Genomic DNA, 23030 nt, shown 5'->3' on the forward strand with positions numbered 1-23030 from the left:
CCTTAATTATTTAATTTTATCGTAAGGTAAGATTAAATTTATTTAATCTTATTTAATTAAAGTTTTTTTAATCTTACCAGTTCAATTATCCAGAAAATTTCCCTATCTGGAAGAGGTCTGACATCAATTATTCCGGATAACTGATGCTCTTCTGTACTTATAAAATAAAAAATAAAATAAAAATCAAGAAAAGAAAAGAAAAATACTTTTCAAGTACTTAAATCAAAAAAAATTATACATGTCAATTGGAGTTATTAATAGTTTTTCCCTATTATACATTAAAAAAGTGTTTCATTTAAAAGGTCTTCTTTTAGATGAAACACTTCCTATTCTTTGGCATAATAAACTGAAAATTATATTTACCCAAAACAGTTACATTGAAAGTCCTTTTGTCTTTTCCTACAGCATTCACTGCTATGCATGTATATTCTCCATTATCATCCTGCTGTGATCTTAATATGTGAAGCTTCTGCCCATCTTCGGAGACAACTATTAAGGGATTCGCCATGTTCAGTGTCTTCCCATTTTTAAGCCAAGTGATACTGGCTATAGGTCTAGACTCAACAAGACAATCCAGGGTAACAGGTTGATTAATCAGAATAGTTTTATCATCATCTGTAGCATTCACAATCTTTGGAGGAACTAAAAATTTGTTCAAAGTTAAATTTATCACATTTTTATAAATAGTTCAAACTTAATTTAACAAAGTCACTTATTAGTTACTTAATACTTACACATTTTTGTGCATTTTTACTTTTTCTTGATTACTTAACCTGTTCTTTGCTACCACTAATGTTCAGGATTTACAGATAGATTTTCAAATCTTTTTGTTTAATGCTAAACTCTGTTTTTTCCAAGAATAGTTATTCATAGATATTCATGGAACCAATCACTTTAGTAAACTATAGAGAACTATAGTAAAGTACAATGCAATAAATTAAATTTACAACATAGCTTTAAGTTCAAGAAATGTGATAATTCTATAATTAATGTAGCTTTTTAAGAAACAGAACTTACTTACTTCAGAAGTATGTTCCATTTCTTCAAAAGCTATGCTAATTATAAGCTGTAATGCATAAAAAACTTACAAAATAACAAATCCTACTGATTTGTTATTTTGAGGCAAGTAAAAACACTTATTCTAAATTAAGGAGGATACTTTATTCTAGATTATTTCTAGTATACACACAGCATAAATTTTAGACTGGTTGCAATAGTCCTCTTTCACATTAATGCAGATTACAATTGAACAAAATATGAAATTATGAAATTACTGTGATAAAAAGAGGGATCGTGGGATGAAAGGAAGACAAAATATTATCAAAAGTTACCTTAATTGCTCTTAGTACATAAGAAATTTAAAATTTTGTGTAACAAGGTTAAAACACTATCCTCTGTGGGTGCACAATTTGAGTTTATTCCTCTTAATGGTTTGAAAGACCGCCCCTCTGTGTAGGTAGGAATGAATGGTTGCTGAGGGTCCTATGATTAGTGGTAGTGTCCTTTTCACAAAGAGAAGCAGTCAAATGTCTTGGGGCAGATCTATGGATTGATGTTAGGGTTGGTTATTGCTCGTATAGCTGCTATTCTATGTATGTAGGAGGTGGTGGTGGGGGGAGTAGAAAAGGATTGCTGGTTTTGTTATTTGCAGGCATACATTCTTTTGTGTGTTCTGGTTTTAGGGGTTTTCTCATCAGATGGTTAAATTCCAAGCTTGGACTTCTTATTATTTCATCTCAACATAAACTAAATCAACAACCTGAAATCATGCCTGTTACTATTCCCTGATAATACAAAGCTGGTTATTCCTTTGTTATCTCTGCTGGACAAAGTGGCTTTCTCAACATCCGGGACCTTCTTCAGTGGCCATTCCATCCAAAACTGCCAGGGCCATTCTGTTGCTCCAGTCTGAACTTTCCAGAATAAATAAATTTGATTCTTCATTTATAAACACCTCAGTCAAGCTAGCTACTTGTTTCAATATTGACTATAATGTCTGGCTTCACAATAAAATGTACACAATGAAGATCACTCTTACGACAAACAATGTAAACAAACGGTCTTCTGCAGAGAGAACTTGAATCCATTAGCAAGAGCCTAGAAATTAAGGCAATCAACGACTTGCTGCAGTTGTCTTTCAATAACCCTCATGTTACATGACTGAGAAAATATGCTAGAGTCGTATACACAGAGGGTGCTGTTTACAGTTGGAGGAAGTTATTCTGTGATGGAATTTATTTTGAAGGTGAAAAGCATCACACTTAATACTGATCCTTGTGGTACCCCCTCCTCTTGGCAAAAAGGATGACAGAGTGAGAATTCTACACAAACTTGGAAAGTCTGATTGGCTAAAAAAAATTTTAATAAAAACAAGTAGATGCCACCTAAGACTGAGGTAATACATGTCTTTCAAGATACCAAATCTCCAAGTTGCATCATACACTTTCTCCATATCAAAAAATACATACACCAGATGTTCTCATTTTAGGAAAGCATCCCAGATGGAAGTTTTCAGTAAAATTAAATGGTCCAGAGTAGACTGGTTCCTTTGGAAGCCACTCTGCACTCTGGAGAGGAGCCCAGTTGTCCCCAAATACCACATAAGATCACATTGATCATTCTCTCCAGGATTCTGCACAAACAGCTTGTCAGAGCAATAGGATGGTGGTTCGTTGAGCCTTTGGGATCTTTTGCTGGTTGGAAATGGCAAGAATGATTGCCTTATACCAGAAATCCAGAAACTGGTCCTCTAGGAAGATTCTAATATACAGAAAGAGCAGGTGGATTCTGCTGACAGATGTTTAATAATTTCAAAATGGATAAGATCTGGTCCAAGAGCACTTGCCTTTGTAACAGTTAGAGCTGATTTTAACCCTTCTATAGTAAAAGGCCCATTATAATTGGGTGGCAAATGGGTACATGGTTATTACCACATTGACCAAGATTTTTGCAGCTCTAGCAAACACAAAGTTTTCATTTATATTTAGTCATTTTATTGACTTAATTGTTATACTAAATTATTTTCTATAAGTAGCTTTATAGTTCTAGCCAAGCTCCATGATTTATTTTTGAAATTAGATAGCGATTTTGAAAGTTAATACTTAGTGTCCATAGATTTTACGTTCGTAACTTGCCGCCATTGTTATATAATACGGAATAGCGTCAAACTAGATAGTGAAAAACAGCACCGTATTAGAAATCTGTTAGATTATTAGTATTATCACTTAATCAGTAAAATTTATTAATCTAACTAAAGTTCATTGTTAATTAAATTATACTTAACTGGATCACTACCCAGACTAGAGCAGCAAAGCAGCATTTACAGAATATCCACAGTGCTGCGGCTCGTAGGAGAACTGAACCGGGTGATCCTTCAACGCATCACAGTCTAAAAAAATGGGCGAAATGTGAAATGTTTGCAGACCCGTCTAGAACAGGATATGATCCAGCCAAAGAAGATGTCTTCGTGTGTACCATGTGCAGAGACTGTGAAAAAATTAGGTGCCAACTCAGCATTCTGATGGGCATCTATGAAAGTTTGAGGTGCAGGGTAAATGTCATCGAAGAAATTAATATGAGGGCCCATCTAGCTCTCAGCTGCCCAACTCAATGCCAGAGCTCACTCTGTGCATCAGGCAACACAGAGGCAATCTCCAAGGCAGAATGCATTAGTCTCAGGAACTAGTTATTGTCAGGAAGATGGGAAATATATTATGCAAAAAGGATAGGTGGAACAGGACCAGGGTATGTCTGCCAGGGGCAAAAGTTGACAACGTTGTAGGGCAGATATCATCTTTTAAGGACACAACAGGTGATATTGTTCTACATGTTGGCACTATTAACCTTAACAGTGAGAGATCGGCAGAATTACTTAACAAGTACAGTTCAATGCTGGAAAAAAGTCACTAGTTAGGGTTAAATTTGAAAGTGTCTGCAATTCTGCCGAGAAACGATGGGAGGGAGTATATGATGAGAGCCTTGTCAATAAATTCAGCCCTGGAGAGATTGTGCAAGGTTCATAGGGCAGAATTTTTTCAGCATGGTCTTTGCTTGCTAATAGGAGAGACTGCTTCTACAGAGATGGGATACACTTAAATAGAAAGGGTGCAAGAATATTTGCTGATGCTATCGAGGCAGTGTTAGATGGGTTGGAAAAATGCTAGACTGAGGGGATGCACAGACTAAAAGATTAACAGTAGCCTCGGGCAGAGCCAAAGGTGATTCTTGCACTGCTTCTATTGTAATGACCAGCAGCCTAGAGAGCAAGTTGCTGGGGACTTCAAGAACTGCTGGGAGTCATCATGGAACAAGTAAATACATGGGCTGTGTTAGGGTAACTAAGAGTAAGAACAAGTGCACATATACTTCCATGTACATTAATGCTAGAAATTAGTAAATAAAATTGATGAATTTAAAGTGCTGATCAAAACATCAAAGGCAGAATTGTTGGGATATCAGAGGCATGGTGTCACACAGATATAAGCAGTGCAGAATTAGTATTTGGGGAATACAATGTGTTCATATTAATTGCACAATCATACAACAACCATTATTAAAAAATATAAATAGCATTATGTTATATTAAAATAATGATATAGATAAGTGAAATAAATAGAATGATAAAATTCCACCGGATATAACTGATAAAATGGTAACTGTCTGTACAATAAAATATGAAATTTTAAACTGAAAAGAATTATGTACAATAAAACAATGTAGACAATCTACATCATAGGGAGGAGGAGTTATGCTGTTAATTAATAAACACATAAAATCTAACAAAGTGCATCCAGTTGATTATTGTTAATATTATTGTTATATTTTTTAGGAGCATTAGCAACTAAAGCCATATTGCTCCGGGGATATGCGGTGGTCATTTCCTGACCCTTCCACATCCTCCATATTTGGTGGTCATGGGCTCGAACCCTGGTCTATCAAGAAGCGTGTGCTACACACTGCTGCTCCTGCCCACCTGGCTACGGCGGCACCTCTATCCAGTTGACACGGGTGGACAGTGCAATGTTGAATCTGTTTGGTGTGACATAAAGACTGGGAAAGGGAAAATGAGAGTAGGAGTATGTTATAGGCCTAATGACTATAATGAGTACAATGACCATATCTATAAAAAGGCTTCTAAGGTTGGGGTTATACATACCACAGGTTTAGACAAATACACCAACCGTTTAAATAAACTGATTTAATGATAAAATAATACTGAATAGTATACTGAAATAATTACAATAAAAACTGTAAAATAATTTACTAAAAACTAATTTACTTTAAAACAAATAAAAATGAATTGATGAATTTAAAATACATTAAAAATTATAAATTTAAAAGCCATAAAACACCACTGAAGCTTTCGGGGGCATCCGCCTCCTTTCTCAACAATAATGAAGTTCAAGCGACACAATCTTAAGTACAATGACCACTTGTGCAGAGAAATAGAATGGGCCAGTAAATCAGAATGTCTTCTAATGGGAGATTTTAACTTTCCTGATATTGACTGGATTTTGTGGTTGGTCACTCGCACACTAGCAAGACTTTTTTGGATTTATTGGATGACTGTTATCTACAGCAGCATGTTCGAGAGGCAACCAGACGGAGTAATACTCTTGATCTGATTATCAGCAGTGATTATTCATGCATTAAGAATTTGCAGATAAAGGAACCACTAGGTGACAGTGATCACAGTGTACAGATGTGGGATTTGATTAAAGATATAACTACCATGAACGGTAAAGGGAAAGGTTTTTGTTTTCATAAAGGTGACTACAGTGGTCTCAGACAGTTTTTAAATTCTATACATTGGGATCAGCTGATGATAATACCAAAGTTGGTCAAGGAAGCCTTCAGGGGCTTAATCTTGGAGGCTACTAGGCTTTTCATTCCAACTAAGAAATATTGTTCAAGGTTAAGGCATAAATGGATGTCAGATGAATTAGCATTAGTAGAAGCATATGATGTAAGAAAACAAGCTTATGCAGCATCAGCCAAAAAAAAAAAAAAAAAACTTCCACTTCACCCCTCAGTTCGTTTGAAATACTTGTCCAGCTGAGCATTAAATTTATTTAGTCTATCAACTTCCGCAACAATGGATGGAAGTGAGTTCCACCAAACAACTACCCACTGGCTAAAGGCAAATTTCTGCACATCTATCATAAATCTGTCTTTCCTCAATTTGAATTTATGCCCTCTCAGGTGATTATTCTGAGCAAGAGGAGGAATCCCATCAGCATTGAGCATGATCAAACCAATCAAGGCTTTATACACCTCTATCAGATCACCTTGCCGGTGCCTAGTCTCCAGACACTGTAATTTGCAAAACTTAAGCCTTTCTTCGTAAGAGCAACCCTTTGTTCCATTCACTAATCTTGTTGTCCTTCTCTGTACTCGTTCCAGCAGCTCTACATTTTTCTTGAAATGAAAACTTGACCTTCAGACCTGTACACAGTACTCAAGGTGTACCATTGCCTTATACAAGGGAATAATCACCTCCTTATCCCTGCTAGAAAAATTCCTGTATATCATTGACAAGACACCGTGAGCTACTCTTGCAGCCCGTCTGCACTGCTCAGAGAACTTCATATCTGCCTGTGCAATTACCCCCAGGTCATTTTCATTCTCTACCATTGTCAGTGCAGTACCACAGAGTTGATACATTGCTCTGGGATTGCTGTTTCCCATAGGTAGTATTGTACATTTGTCAATGTTAAACTTCATTTGCCACCTCTCAGCCCATCTGCTCAACCTTTCCAGATCCTGTTGCAGCAGCGTAACATCAGTAGTGTCCTTAACAACTCTGCCAACCTTTGTATCATCTGCAAACTTGGACATTAAGCTTGATATACCATCATCAATTTATAAATACAGAAAACAATAATGGGCCCAACACTGAACCCTGAGGGACTCCACTAATAACATTAGTCCACGATGAGACGGTGTCCATTGATTACAACTCTCTGTCTTCTCCCCCCCATTTCCACCGCTTTATCCATAGCAGCAATTTGCCTCCAATGCAACACTGCTCCAATTTGTGCAGCAGTCTTCCTTGTGCAACAGTATCAAAAGCCTTTCAAAGATCCAAGTATATAATATCAAAGTTATTCCCTGCATGCAGCTCTTTTGTGAATGCATCATAGTATCCAATCAAATTGTTCAGGCAAGACTTCCCCTTAACAAACCATGCTGTGTCCGAGCTATAACTGAAGTCTTGCTAGATGATCCTGCAGTGCTACTTTAACCAGTGCCTCCGTTAATTTTCCTGGAACAGAAGTTAAACTCACAGGTCTATAATTACATGTAGTAGTAGTAATAGCATGTGATGCAAGAAAGCAAGTGTATAAGCTTATGCATAATCAGCCAAAAAAATCACACCATTCCCTCCAAATGCCTGTCCAGTTTCTCCTTAAATTTATTTAACCTATCAACTTCCACAATGACAGATGTAAGTTTGTTCCAGCAATTAACCACCTGTTGGCTAAAGGCAAATTTCCGCACATCTATTCTACATCTATCTTTTGTTAATTTCAATTTATACCCCCTTAGGTTCGTAATCTGTACAAGTGGAAGGATCCCATCAGAATTCAGCATGCTCAATCCACTCAAGGCCTTATACACCTCAATCAGATCACAGCACAGGTGACTTGTCACCAGCCACTGCAATTTGAAGAACTTTAGCCTCTCTTGATAAGAGGTTCCCTTCATTCCCCTCACCAATCTTGTTGCCCTTCTCTGTACACGTTCAAACAAATCTGCATCCTTCCTAATATGAGGCATTCAGACCTCATATCTCCCCCAAGCTAGCAGTTTTCCGTCCAACCTAACACTGCCTCGATAGCATCAGAAAATATTCTTGCACCATTTCTATTTAAGTGTATTCCATCCCTATAGAAGCAGTCTCTCCTGTGTCAGCCTTTGAACCTCCTTTGTGAATTGGGGTCACATTTGCACATCTCCAGTCTATGGGTACCTCCCCTGAGTCCAAGGAAGCTCTCATAATTATGGCTAAGGATTTGCTTACTTCCTTTAATATAACTGGATAGATCCCATCCACTCCAGGTGCCTTTCTTGTGTTTATCTTCAACAATTTCTCGTCCACTTTACTCTCAGTTATTACAAGATTATCTAGCTTACTGCCAGAGTTTAATACACCTCTGGCATTCCCCTCACTGAATAACTCCTCATGTTTGAATGTCGATGCAAAATATTCATTTAGTTTGTTACCTACCTGAGCAGGATCATCAACAGTTGAACTATCGATATCAAGTGGACCAATCTGATTCATCCCCTTCCTTCTAGAGTTTACATAAGTAAAGAACTCTTTGCTGTTTTTCTTTGCATCCTTTGCCAAAGATTTCTCATAATCTGCCTTTGCCTGCCTAACCTCCTTTGTGACTTGGTTACAGACAAGCTTATATCTATCATAGGCTTCTGTGTCACATGGTAATTTATATGTATCCCATGCATTTTTATTCTCTGCCATGTGTCTCATTAGTTCATCTGACATCCATTTAGGCCTAAACCTTGAACAATATTTCTTAGTTGGTATGTAAAGCCTAGTAGCTTCCAAGTTCTTTGAATGCTTCCCATTTTGAATTTGCTGTTGGTAATATCATCATTTGGTGCTGCTGTATAGAATTTAAATACTGTCTCAGACCATCGTAGTCGCCATTATGAAAGCAATAACCCTTCCCTTTACCCCTAATGGTAGTTACCTCTTTGAGTAAATCCCACTTCAGCACACTGTGATCACTGCCACCTAGTGGTTCATTTATCTGCAGATTCTTAATGCATGAAGAATCACTACTGATAATCAAATCAAGAGTATTACTTCCTCTAGTTGCCACCCGAACATGCTGATGTAGAAAACAATCATCCAATAAATCCACAAAAACCTTGCTAGTGTGTGAGTGACCAGCCTCCAAATTCCAGTCAATATCTGGGAACTTAAAATCCCCCATTATAAGACTCTCTGATTTACTGGCCCACTCTATTTCCCTGTACAGTTTCTTATTATACTCATCAGAGTCATTAGGCCTATAGCACTCAATGACTCTCAATTTTGATCTCCCAATGCTTAGGTCACACCAAACTGACTCGACACTGCACTGTCCAGCGATGTTGACTGGCTTCACTTCCTTGGATTTTATGTGTTTCTTAAGTAATAGCATAACCTCTCCTCCCTTCCTATCCTGTCTATCCTTTCTGTAGACGTTGTACTCCCCAAATTCCAGTTCTGCATTCCTTATATCTGTGTAACACCACCTTTGATGCTTTGAGCAATACCTCAAATTCATCAAATTTATTTACCAAACTCCTAGCACTGGTGTACACGCAAGTATACATGCACCTGTTCCTATTCTTAGCTACCCTAACATAACCCATGTGTTTGCTTGTACCACAATGACTCCCAGCATTCTTTGAAATATGCTGCATCTTGTTTTCCAGGCTTCTGTTCATTCCAATAGAAGCAGTGCAAGAATCACTTTCACCTCTGCCAGTGGCTACTGTTAATCTATTAGTCCTTTTATCTCCCAAGCTAGCAGTATTCCGACCCACCTAACACTGCCTCGATAGCATCAGCAAATAGTCTTGCACCCTTTCTATTTAAGTGTATCCCATCCCTGTAGAAGCAATCTCTCCTGTTAACAAGTACAGACCAAGCTGAAAAAAAGTCTACCCCTTGAGCCTTGCACAATCTTTCCAGGGCCGAATTGATTGACAAGGCTCTCATCATATACTCCCTCCTATCGTGTCTGGGCAGAATTTCAGACACTTTCAAATTCAACCCTAATTCACGGCTTTTTTTCAACAGTGACCTATACTTGTTAAGTAATTCTGCCGGTCTCCTGCTCTTAATATCATTAGTGCCAACATGTGCAACTATACCACCTTTTGTGCCCTTAAAAGATGATATCTGCACAACATCATCAACCTTTGCCCCTGGCAGACATACCCTGGTCCTGTTCCACCTATCCTTTTTACAAAGCATGTTCCCCGTTTCTCTGACCAAAAACTACTAATTCCTGTGAGACCAGTGCACTCTGCCTTGGGGATTGCCGCTGTGTTGCGTGATGACCAAGTGCAAGCTCTGGCATTGATGTGGGCAGCTGAGAGCGTGATGGGCCCCTCAATTTAGATCCTTCGAGGGCATCCACTCTATCCTTCAAGCTCTCCTGTCCTTCACCCTGTTCTTCAAGAATTAATGAGGCTCATGACAGAGAAGAAAAATTATATATTTTTCTTCAAGACACAGAAGCCTATGGCAGATATAAGCTAGTCTGTAATTAAGTCACAAAGGATGTTAGTCAGGCAAAGGCAGATTACGAGAAATCTTTGGCAAAAGACACAAAGAAAAACAGCAAAGAGTTCTTTACTTATATAAACTCTAGAAGGAAGGGGATGAATCAGATTGGTCCACTTAATATAGACGGTTCAACAGTTCATGATCCTGCTGAAGTAGCTGAAAAACTGAATGAGTATTTTGCATCTACATTCACCCAGGGTTCAGTGCCGAGCACATTGTTGTTTTGTGTATTTAACAATGATATCGATGAAGGTATTTCAGGCTTAATGTCCAAGTTTGCAGATGATACAAAGATTGGCAGGGTTGTTAATGGCAGTAAAGACAGTATGCTACTGCAACAGGATCTAGAAAAGTTAGGCAGATGGGCTGCTGAAGTGGCAACTGAAGTTTAACATTGACAAATGCAAACTGCTCCATATGGGTAGCAGTATCCCAAGAGAAATGTACCCACTGTGTGGTACTACACTCAGGGAGGTGGAGAATGAAAAAGACCTGGGAGAATTGTGCAGCCAGATATGAAGTTATCTGAGGAGTGCAGATGGGTTGCCAGAACAGGTCATGGAGTTTTGTTAATGATATATAGGAATTTTGCTAGCAGAGGCAAGGAGGTGATGATCCCTTTGTATAAGGCAATGGTTTTGCCACACGTTGAGTACTGTATACAGGTCTGGAGGCCTCATTTTAGGAAGGATCTAGAGTTGCTAGAAAGAGTACAGAGAAGGGGAAAAAGATTGGTGAGAGGAACAAAGGAGTGGGCTTACAAAGAAAGGCTTAAGTGCTGCAAGTTGCAGCATCTTTAGAACTGATGATCGGAAGTGATCTGATCGAGTTGTATAAGGCCTTGAATGGTTTGACCAGGCTCAATGCTGACGGGACACTTCCACTTGCTCATATTAAGAACCTTTGGGGGCATAGATTCAAATTGAGGAAAGACAGTTGTAGAATACATGTGTGGAAGTTTGCCTTTAGCTGGAGGGTAGTTGATTGCTGGAACAGATTTCTATCTATTGTTGTGGAAGTTGATAGCTTAAATAAATTTATGGCTGAACTAGACAAACATTTGGAGTGACCAGATGGGTGAAATGGGATTTTTTTTTTTTTTTTGGCTGATGCTGTATAAGCTTGCTCTATAATAAGGAATGCAATCCTTAGATCTGAAATTAATTGGCTGTTTTTCATTTATGACTTTCAAGACCAGGAATTGTGGGGAATAAGATGTTGATGAGATAGTAGAAAAGGTCTCCCCAAGAGCATTGTCTATTACAGATGGGTCTGCAATGACACATTCATTATGTTCCAGGGCTGATGAAAGTATATTTTCCCTTCGTTTTCTGTATTTTGTCCCAGACAGCTTTAGTGTTGGTCAACTAGGTAATAGTAGACGTAAAGTGGATGCACGATTCCTTCTGGCTCTGAAGGTGAATGTTGCAAACTGTAGCTCATGCATGTTTCAATGCTAAGAAATTAACCATGGTAGGGTATCTTCAAGATATCCACCAAGCCTTGTTTTGAGCCTGTCTTGTCGCTATGCATTTTCTATTCCACCAAGGTTTGAGAAATGGTGGAAACTGAGTAGACACTTTTGGAATTGTAGTTGCATCTGCATGGACTATGTTTTCGTTGACGTACGATACTGCATCATTGATAGGCTGCTGGCTGACTGCAGTGATATTAAACTCTGTCAGATGTTAGAAGGCAATCCCGTCAGCCTGATTAATCCTCCACCTTGGTACCCTAAAAGAAAGAGACCATATCCCACTAAGTAGGGTAGTAGTCACAGGGAAGTGATCACTTCCATATGGGTTCTCCTGTGCCTCCCAAGCAAGTAAAGGGAGTAGAGAAGAGGAGCAGATTGTCAGTGAGCACATGCTCTATGACACATCCCCTTCCATTAATGTTGGCACTACCTCACAGGTGTTATGTCCATTGAAATTGCCCAGCAGTAAGATAGGAATGGGTAGCTGCACAATAAGATCATCAAGGTCTGTCTGGAAGATGTCAGTCCCAGCTAACAAATAAATTGAACAGACTGTTAATAAGAAGCCAAACATAAGTTGAATTACTACTCTTCTAAGTTAGTGGAAAGCAGCACAGGTTGGAATGGGGTCTGGTTGTTCACAAGGATGGCAACTCCTCCACAGTCGGGCCCATCCTCAGATCTGTCCTTAGGTACAATAGCAATATTGTGAAATGATGGGTTTTCATTTACCTTTAAATATGTCTCCTGCAAGCAAAAGCAAACTGGCTTGTGCTTTGCAGGAGGGCCTCGATGTCATCAGCATTTTGCTGGAATCAACAACAATTCCACTGTAGAAATTTAACCATTATTTTGGCTTGGTAGATCCATCAGGCAGCTACTGAACTGCCGAGGGCTTACTTTTCTCAGTCTTGGATTTATCTTTGGGGAAGTATGGATGCTGTCCTGTGTCCATTTCCTCTTCTGCAAAAAGTTCCAGGACTGAATCTGGTACCTCCTCCTCCTTGACATCCATTTTTTTTTTTGGGAATTAGGGGTTATTTCAAGCTTCATATTCTTTTCTCCAGCAATTTCTTTTGTTACTGGTGGAGCATTAGGAGGTACTGATATGGGAGTAGCAGCTGATTGATCTTTCTGTGAGGGTTTTTGTGAGCTTTGGGAGTGAATAATTCTTTTGGTAATATAGTAATTTCTGTTTAAGTTACAATGGAACATCTCCCTGCTACCTTCTGCACATAGGTAGGTTTGTTTATATTCAAGGGTTTCAATGCTTTTCTTGCTTCCTAATATACGTTCAGCTCTGCCTCAAGTCTTTGAATTTATTTTTCTTTTTTCCACCTCTGGCATGCTCATAAATAAGCAGGGTGCTTTCCTTGGCAGTTAATGCATGTTGGTTTTGGAGCTGAACAAGATGTAGTTTCATGGTGCTTTGCAGCACATCGAGCGCATGCAAGAGCTTCACAACAAACCATTTTTGAGTGTCATATTTCTGACACTTAAAGCACCATAGAGGATTTGGGACATATGGATGCATGGGACAATTTTTAATATAGCCAGCTTTGGTCTCATTAGGAGATGTTGATATCAAGATGATATTTCTAGTGAAGACAAGTTTCCTATCCCTACACATGGATATTCATTTTGCAGCATCACTCCTTTGGGTTTTAATTCAGAACAGATTTCTTCTTCAGACACTTCCATAAGATCCCATTTGGGAAAGACACCACAGGATGAATTCAGTGTCTTGTGGAGATAACTGTGATTGGCATTCCTCATTATAGATGTGGCTTGAAGGAGCTGTTCTAAATGTTTGTTGCTTCTGGTCTCTACAAGGATGTTGCCTGAGCAAAGCTGTCTCACTGATTTAGGAGAGCCTGATAACCCTTCTGGATAAAGAAGAGTGACATTTTCCCTATAGGTTTGCTGATGATTTGTAGAGTGCATTATCAGATAATGGAGTAGTGGACCTGATATAACTTCTGTTTTCTGTCTTTTTTGCTGAAGTGACATTATTGGGGTCAATATCTAATTATTCAGATAGGGACCATATCGGAGACCCCAGAAGAAATACTTTTATGAGGATTCATAGTGGATTTTTTTTTTTTTTAGTGTTCAGCACCCAGGCTACCCACCCACCATGGAGCCCACATAAACTGCATTTAAACCTAGTTCTAACATTATTCAAATATTTCCTTTAAAGTAGCACACTTCACAAAAAAAAAGGTTCTTATGAATTTAAAGATTCAGTGGTTTTGTGTTTAAAATAGTCATTTTTTTCTTTTAAAACTTTAGTGATTAGGATCTGGATTCACAGCATTGTTAAAGGCTCAATGTTAAAACAGTTCCAGTTATTTTAATTAGCCACATGTTTTATTTAACCATAATGGAATCATGATAATAGATGTGACAAAAATACAAGGCAAAACTCTTACCTTGTGATTTTATTTTTATCTTCTGTTTTCATTAATTGAAAGAATACTTTCCAACCTTTTCATTTATTTCCTTATCTGTTACTTTTTTTTTATCTTCACATTATAGACTCTCATTCTACTTTGACTCTCATTTTAAAAATTGTTCCACTCACTCTCTTCTCCTTGCTTTCATTTGTTATGTTGATAAGAATAGCATGCTCTTTGATGGCAGTGCTGATGACCAACCAGGAGTGAAAATTGAAAGCTGTTCACCTAGAGAAACGTATCCTGATACATGTGCACAACAATGGGAGAAGTACTCATACACCACTGGTATTTATATATAGACATACACACATACATAGACACTAACCTTTCTCATGATCAACTGATTAAGTACAGTATAAATTTCATTCATAACAATAGTTAGACAAACAATTCTGGAGTTTAATTGACATAACGTCAGAATAGCCCATAAAGTATCATCTAGATAAATTTTCTTTAGAAAGTTCATTCTCCTTCTCTTCTACAGTTCCTATCTTCTCTTTTCTTTTAAGCAGCAATAATGATAGAGTTGAACATCACTCATTACACTATACAGGGCAAATTCTTATCTTCAATATATCTTGTTGTCAGAAATAATCTTCTTAGAGGTAGAAACAGATCAGTGAATAGGGAGTTAAAAGGTGTTAAACTATGCTGTAATTCACTCAGAGGCCTCTGTTCCACTGAAGAATTATTATTATTATTTATTTATTTATTCAAACCTTGGGACTGTCTCTGAAGGAATAAACTCCTATAAAGCATTATTGACATAATTTTCTTCACTGGAAACTATTTTTAGGATTGAATCTCTTTTGTCACTGGAATCTTAAGTCTGTTTGTTCTTTGTACAATGAGTGTGGTTGGTTGGTGTTTTTGGCATCAAATCCTGTGATTTACTTTGATTGATACTTTGGAAATGTTTGTGAATAAATTTATTTATTGGTAGCAGTTAATATCAACTGTTTTTCTTTTCAATAGATTGTATCAGTTTCAGCTTTATACTTTTGAATTTTACATGAGTCACACAGTTTTGAACAGGATGAGTTGTTTCCCTTACAACTGGGATAGCATGACAACCAGTTGTGCAGTCATTGGTTTCATGAGCTTTATGTCCACATTTTGCACAGGTGGATATTCCCTATGTGTCCTGTGGTTACTTACAGGCAGCATTTAGCTATAGCATTTATAACTTCAGGAAGAGATCTGGAATGTAAATTGCAGCTGAAATATTTTTATTTCACTGTTTTTGGGGGGGGAGGGGGCTTTGGAGCATTGACAGTAAGAATCAAGATTTTTGTCTGTGTGCATGACCACTCTATTTTATGTGACATTGATGTGTTCAATTTAGGAGGTTTCATTTATAGATGGGTTCACTCTTTGGATGTGTACAACATAGAATTGAGTGTAATTTCAAAAGGAATTACAATGAAAGATGTTATTTTTGACAATTTCTGACTGTTTTGAGCTGTCTTTCTCTGCCAGTAGGCCTTCTGATCGAAGATCTCTTACTACACTAGAGATCCTTACTACACTAAGGTTTTCTACATTATGAAGTGGGACAAGCACTTCACTATTTAATCTCTCATAGGAGCAGGGTTTTTTTTATGCAGAAAGGCTATATACAAGCCATAAAATTTGACACTCCACCCAGAATTTCATAATTCTTCAATACTCCTCCTTTTTTTCCTTATTTTTAAGTTGACAAGAAGTGCAACAGTCTGCAACTTTCTTTGTTTTGGGACAACGTATACAAGGTTAAGAGTGAGGGAAGATGTGTAGAGCACTAAGCACAAGCTTCACCAAGATTACCTTAAATCAACTATATCGGCTTACAAATAATAAAGAATATGTCTGAATGTGCCCAATAGTTTATTTTAATCAATCAATTATATCAATATATGGAATGGTAGGAATTCAGTCAAAACAATGTTGATATGATGCCAAAATTTGACAGTACTCTTTGGAGGGTTAAACTCCTATAAAGTGACACAGTGCAACAACATGGAAGACTTTTATCCTCCATGTTTCCAGCTCCACCAAAAGGAGGTAAGAGCAATGCCAAAGTTCAAGGTTAGTAAATATATGTTACAATAACAGGAAAAAAAAAGACTAGTAAAATTTGATGGATTTTCACTGAACTTCATTAAACTCACAGCCACTTTTAATGTCACCTTGGATTTCTAGTCCATCAAAGGTACTCTTAAAGGTACTCTTTAAGCTAACCCCAGGGGATCACATCTGGTGAGTATGGGCTTGGAACACCAAGGGTCCTCAGCTGAATATCATCATTCTTCTTTTTCTTGGTGATTCCCTTCTACTTCTCTCTCTCTCTCTCTCTCTCTCTCTCTCTCTCTCTCAGGGTAATTCAGAAATTTTTTTTGGCTGGTGCAGCATAAGCCTCAGGCTTCCTTGCACCATATGGCTAATAATATATTTATAAATGGGATAAATATCAACTTTGTGGATCCTAATGTTCCTTTCATATGAATGTTGATATTATTTTGTCTATGATTTGTATCAGTGTTTTTGCTGGTAAAGTTTTGGTAGATCCCAAAACAGAGAACCTCACCAGTTCTCTGTATTAGGATGTACATGCTTGATCTCAAGTCACTGTAATATTATTTTGTTTAATAGCATTAGTAGAGGCATATGATGCAAGAAAGCAAGCTTATACAGCATCAGCCAAAAAAAAACTTCCCATTTTATCCATCCATTTGCTCCACACATTTGTCCAGTTCCTCCTTGAATTTATTTAAGCTATCAACTTCCACAACAACAGATGGAAGTTTGTTCCAGAAATCAGCCAACTGCTGGTTAAAGGCAAATTTCCAAATATTTATTCTACAATTGCCTTTCCTCAATTTGAATTTATGCCCCCTCAGGTGGGGAATCTGAGCAAGAAGAAGAATCCCATCAGCACTGAGCTTGCTCACAACATTCAAGGCCTTATACACCTCAATCAGATCATCTCATAGGTGCCTTGTCTCCAGACACTGCAATTTGCAGAACTTTAGCCTTTCTTCATAAGAGCACCATTTGTTCCATTCACCAATCTCGCTGCCCTTCTCTGTACTTGTTCCAGCAGCTCTACCTCCTTCCTAAAATAAGTTCTCCAGACCTGTATACAGTACTCAAGGTGTGGCCTGACCATTGCCTTATACAAGGGGATAATCACCTCCTTATCCTGGTAGAAAAATTATTGTATATCACTGACAAGACACCACGAACTCCTCTTTCAGCCTCTCTTCACTGCTCAGAAAAATTCTTCACATCTGACTGCTCAATTACCCACAGGTTTTTTTCATTCTCCACTAGCCTGAGAGCAGTACCACACAGTTGGTACTTTAGTCTGAGTTTACTGCTACCCATATGAAGTACTTCGCATTTTTCAATGTTAAACTGCAGTTACCACCTTTCAGCCCATCTGCTCACCTTTTCTGGATCCTATTGCAGTAGTGTACTATCATTAACAAGGATTAAACAAAATTAAACATTTAACAATAATTTTAATATCAACAGTTTTTTAAAACTTGAACATCAATAGTAACAATTCAGTTTATAAATAAAGTATAAATAAATGGCAATTAATATTTGAAATTCAACTACTAATCACTTTAGAAGAATATGAAATAATTAAATATACTCTTGAACAGCAAATTTACACAGTAAATATTTTCCCCTTACTTTATATACTATATATGAGAGGTTTCTGAAAAGTAAGCTAACACATTTTTTTCTTAATAATGGTGAAAGGGAATGAGATGAAATGCGGTGGACAGATAGACCCATTAATAATGTTCCAAAAGACTGCCAGTGCAGTGTTGCAGCACTGTCGCCTCACAGCAGATTCCAGTTGCAAAATGGCAGCTAGCATGAGAGTGTGATCCAAAACAGGTGTTCGTGAAGTTATTTGCTTTTTGCAAGCAAAACGGTCTTTCTTCACAAAATCGCATTTACCATGAACTGGTTGCTGTGTATAGCAAAAAGGTGATGACAAAGAAGCAGGTATGTTTTTGGTGCAATGAAATTAAAGCGGGCTGTATTGACATCAAAGATCAACATCAGGCAGGCAGGCCTTCATTGAGCAAGACAGAAGACAACATTTTGCACATTAAGGGCACCATTCTTGAAAACAGGTGAGTGAAATTGCACAAATAGGGAATGTGAGTAAGTCACCTGTTCACGAAATTGTTCACGATGTCCTTTGTTTTCGAAAGGTGTGCTGCTGCTGGGTGTCCAGACAACTGTCAGAGGAGGACAAAGGAAAACACATGGGGATGTGTCTGGAGAACCTGTTGCGATACAGCGACAAAGGAGAGGATTTTCTCACTCACATAGTCACAGTAGATGAAGCATGAGTTCATCACTTTACCCTGGAGAGCAAACAAGACTCCATGACCTGGAAACATTCACAATCTCCTGTGCGCGAAAAATTCAAAACTGTTCCTAGTGTCCAAAAAGTCATGGCTACAGTGTTCTGAGATTGCCAAGGCATTCTGTTGGTGGATTTCTTGATGAAGGGAGAAACAATCAATGCACAACTTTACTGTGCAACGTTGTAAAAACTGAAAGCAAACATTTGATGCAAATGACCAGGACTCCTGACAAGCAGTATGATTTTGTTGCATGACAATGCAACTCCACACACTGCCCACACCACTCATGAGTGGTTGCGTTGTAATCGCTGGGAAACCCTGTCACATCCCCCTACAGTCCAGACTTAGTGCCTTCAGACTTCCATTTGTTCAGCCCTCTGGAAAAACACCTTTCAGGAAAGCATTTCACCGCAGATGAGGAAGTTCATCAGGTAGTGCAATGTTGGTTACTGCATGTGGGCATGGACTTCTTCAGTACTGGTATCGATAAACTGATCCATCATTGGGAAAAGTGCATCAATAAAACTGGAGACTTTGTGGAGAAGTAGTGCATGTTCACTTATTTCTTGGTGTGTAATTTCAACTTTGTATTATTAAACATCATCGAGAGAAAAAATGTGTTACCTTACTTTTCAGAAACCCCTTGTATATATAATAAAAAGTATTCTTATTCCTATCATTATTTTATCACATACACTGTCAAAACGATCATCTGCATTTGAAGAAAAATTAATATTTCAATTATAATACAATAAGTAAAACAAACATCTAATGCATACCATAAACTTCAAAATTATAATCCATCTCTGCAGTTCCAGCAATATTTGTTGCAATACAGGTGTATTTTCCTTTATGGTGTATTAATGTCTTCGTTATTTGAAGAATTTGCTTTTTCTCCTGAAATGTTAAGCCCTGCAAAATAAAAGTTTCCAGGAACAGTAAATAAGAATAACATTTGAAATAATAACTAGCAAAATGCAGTTCTATCACTTAAATGCCAATTTTTTTTTTTTTTTTTTGTTTATAACTTCAAATTTCCTTTTTGCACAAAATTATCCAAGAAGCTACTATAGTGAATAACAAATAGGTCACTATATAATAATTATATTTCATAATTATAATGGAATGGAATTAAAAATTTCAGATTTAGTGAAATTAAAAATAATAATATTTTTATTTGCAGATAAGATTAGTTACATAAAATACATATTTAAAGAATGTTTTCATCCCGAGACAGTCAAAGCAAGGAACATATAAAAATGATAAATTCAAACTGTTACATACATTGTAATTTATTGATTTAAACTTTAGAATATTTTTGAAGTGTAAATTTTTATAATTTTAAAATTTCAGAGAAGCAAAATAACTATTAAAACATGAGGTCTGTAAAACAGGCTTCCTAGCCAATCCCAACAAATGCAACCTGAAATGCATGCTACAAAACAATTAGTGTCCTAAAATTATCAACAGTAATACTTTCTTTATTAAAGAGCTTTTAGCAGATTCAGATGGATTTCCATATAATGGAGGGATATGTTAGTGAGTTTTAACACAAGGCCACTAAAATTTCCCTTACAGATGAAAAAGCTAACCTGGTATTATCTCCCCCCCCCCACACATACACTTATTCTTAAACAAATGACAAGTAGTTTCACCATTTGTTTGTTGAGTTTTCACTCATGAATTATTCTGGGTTTATCAGCCACCACAACATACAAATTGCCCTGTGAACACATGCCCTTCGTGTATTGATATAATATACTGAGGCAATATGGCTCAAGATGATGTGAAATAAAACCAACAATAACAATAACAAAAACAACGATAACTCCTCACCTCCATATTGGATTATACCAATTTTTCAACAGGAAATGTCAATTTCCAGTTCATGGGGAAGTTTTATATAAAACAAAAGAGGATAATAAATATCGGAAATCCTCTGCTATAGAGGCATACATGACTGACTGGATCCATTCTTCCAATGAAATCATCTACTCTGCCTAATCAATTACACATTATAATCTGGTACATTTATGATATATCAAACATCATGAAAAAATAAAATACAAAGACAGCTAAAACTCATGGATAACATTCCTTTCACATGAGAATTAGAAGAATCCACAAAATTCCTTTTCTCAATATTCTTATAAATATATGAGTAATCAAAAAGATCAGGGATAGACTTTGTATCTTGAAATTGTTGCATCAGAGCGAATTGCAACATGTTCAGTGACTCATCTAGAAACAATAACCCATGAATCGCATGTTTCTCTGTAGTCCATCTCAATCTGCATGCATTGAATAGAAAATGTTTATTCACATTTTACAATGAGTGATTTTAAGTAACATCAAATTTGCATCAAAATTTGCTTAAATTTAGAGGAAAGTGTAATAACAGAACCCATGAAATGTTAAAAGCAGCTCTCAGAGAAGAAACTACATGCTGTTTGAAAACTTTTCATTCTGGTCACCCCATTCTACAATTTCAAAAACTGATAATTAAATTGCTCATGTTTATGATCTCATTGGAAATGATCAATGTTTAACTATCTGAATTTGCTAGTTAAATTAGTATTTCTTAAGGGTTCTAAAGCTTTAGAATTTTCGATTTAGTATTGGTATTAATAGAGGCAAATGAAGCAAGAAAGCAAGCTTATACAGTGCCAGGCAAAAATAAATCCCATTTCACATCTCTATCAACCTCACCTCCAATAGTTTGCCAAGTTCTTCCTTAAATTTATTTAAACTACTCATTACCATAACAACAGATGGAAACTTGATCCAGAAATCAACCATTCGTTGACTTAAGGCAAATTTCTGCACATCTATTCTACAACCATCCTTCTTCATTTGGAATATGTGCTCCCTCATGTGCATAGTCTGAACAAGAGGAAAACCTCAATGCTTATGGCATTCTTCCTCAAGCCATTCAAAGCTTTAAACACCTCAATCAGATCATCTCACAAGTATTTAGTCACCACAGTCGCAATTTGCAGAACTGAAGCCTTTCTTGGTAAGGGCACACCTTCATTCCACTCATCAATCTAATTTGCCATTTTCTGTACATGTTCCAGCAGTTCTATATCCTTCCTAAAATGAGACCACCAGACCTGTATGCAGTACTCAAGATGTGGACTGATCATTGCCTTATAAAATGGACTAATCACCTCATCCCTGCTAGCAAAATTCCTGTATATCATTTTCGAAACCTCATATGCTGTCCTAGCAGCCTGTTTGCACTGCTCAAAGAGCTTCATAACAGAATGTACAATTACCCAAGGTCCTATTCATTTCCCACTACCCTAAGTGCCACACAGTTCATGGGATATTCTGGCATTACTAATACCCATAAGCAGTACCTTGCATTTGTCAATGATAAACCTCAATTGCCATTTCTCAGATGATCTGCCTAATTTTTCGAGATTTTGTTGCATCAGCATACTTTTGTTACTGTTGTAGACTACCCTGCCAACCTTTGTACCATCTGAAAACCGAGACTTTAAACCTGATACATCCTCCTCAATGTCATTAATAAATACCGAAAACAACAATGGGCTCAGCACCAAACCCTGTTAGACTCCACTAAAAACATTAGTCCAGAAAGAGCAATTCCCATTGATAACCACTCTCTGACCTCTCCCACACAACCATTCCTTTATCCACAGCAGAAATTTTCCTTTAATTCCACAATGGGCCAATTTTTACACCTGTCTGTTATTTGCAGCAATATAAAAAGGTTTCCTGGAATCTAAATATACAGTATCAAAATTAATTTTTGCATCCAGTACCTTTGTCACTGCACTCCTGTCTAGATGGTCCTGCATTACTTCTTTAACCACTGACTCCATTATTTTACTGGAACAGAAATTCAGTTAACAGGTTGGTAATTACTCATGTCGCCTTTGATCCTCCCCCTCTGTGAATTAGGGATACATTTCCAAATCTCCAGTCCACAGACACCTTCCCGAATCTAAAGATGCTCTCATAATTATGGCTAAGGGTTTCCTTATGTTCTTTCTGCTATCCTTTAATAAAACTGGATAGATTCCATTCACCCTGGTGCCACGTTTTAAGTTTATCACCTTCTTATCCCTAATAGCAAATAAGATAATCACCTTCTTATCCCTAATAGCAAAATTCCTGTATATCATCGAAAATTTCTCATTCATTTCCCTCTCAATTATCACAAAATCATTCAGCTCATTGTTAGAGTTTAATAAACTTCTGGCATCAACCATCCCAAAGAACTTATGTGTGAATATAAATGCAAATACCTATTGAATCTATCAGCAACCCGAGCAGGTTCATCGACAGTTAAACTAACAATATCAAGTGGACCAATGTGATTCAAACCCCCTTCCTTCAACTCTTAATATAAGAAAAGAAGTCTCTGCTGCTTTTCTTGGCTT

General features: G+C 37.3%; 1 protein-coding gene across 1 annotated transcript in view; it reads right to left on the reverse strand.

Annotated features, from left to right (window-relative positions):
- LOC150087903 (hemicentin-1-like) overlaps window positions 1-23030 on the reverse strand; it is a 1496027-nt gene that overhangs the window by 821023 nt on the left and 651974 nt on the right. The window contains exons 35-36 of the mRNA XM_090369959.1: window positions 19398-19530; window positions 364-642 (exon numbers count right to left, since the gene is read on the reverse strand). Coding sequence (XP_090226085.1) covers window positions 364-642; window positions 19398-19530 — 412 coding nt within the window. The remainder of the gene's footprint in view (window positions 1-363; window positions 643-19397; window positions 19531-23030) is intronic.

Source organism: Mastigoproctus giganteus, chromosome 3, assembly GCF_048544385.1.
Source record: "Mastigoproctus giganteus isolate SK-2022 chromosome 3, ASM4854438v1, whole genome shotgun sequence".
NCBI classification, from domain to species: domain Eukaryota; kingdom Metazoa; phylum Arthropoda; class Arachnida; order Uropygi; family Thelyphonidae; genus Mastigoproctus; species Mastigoproctus giganteus.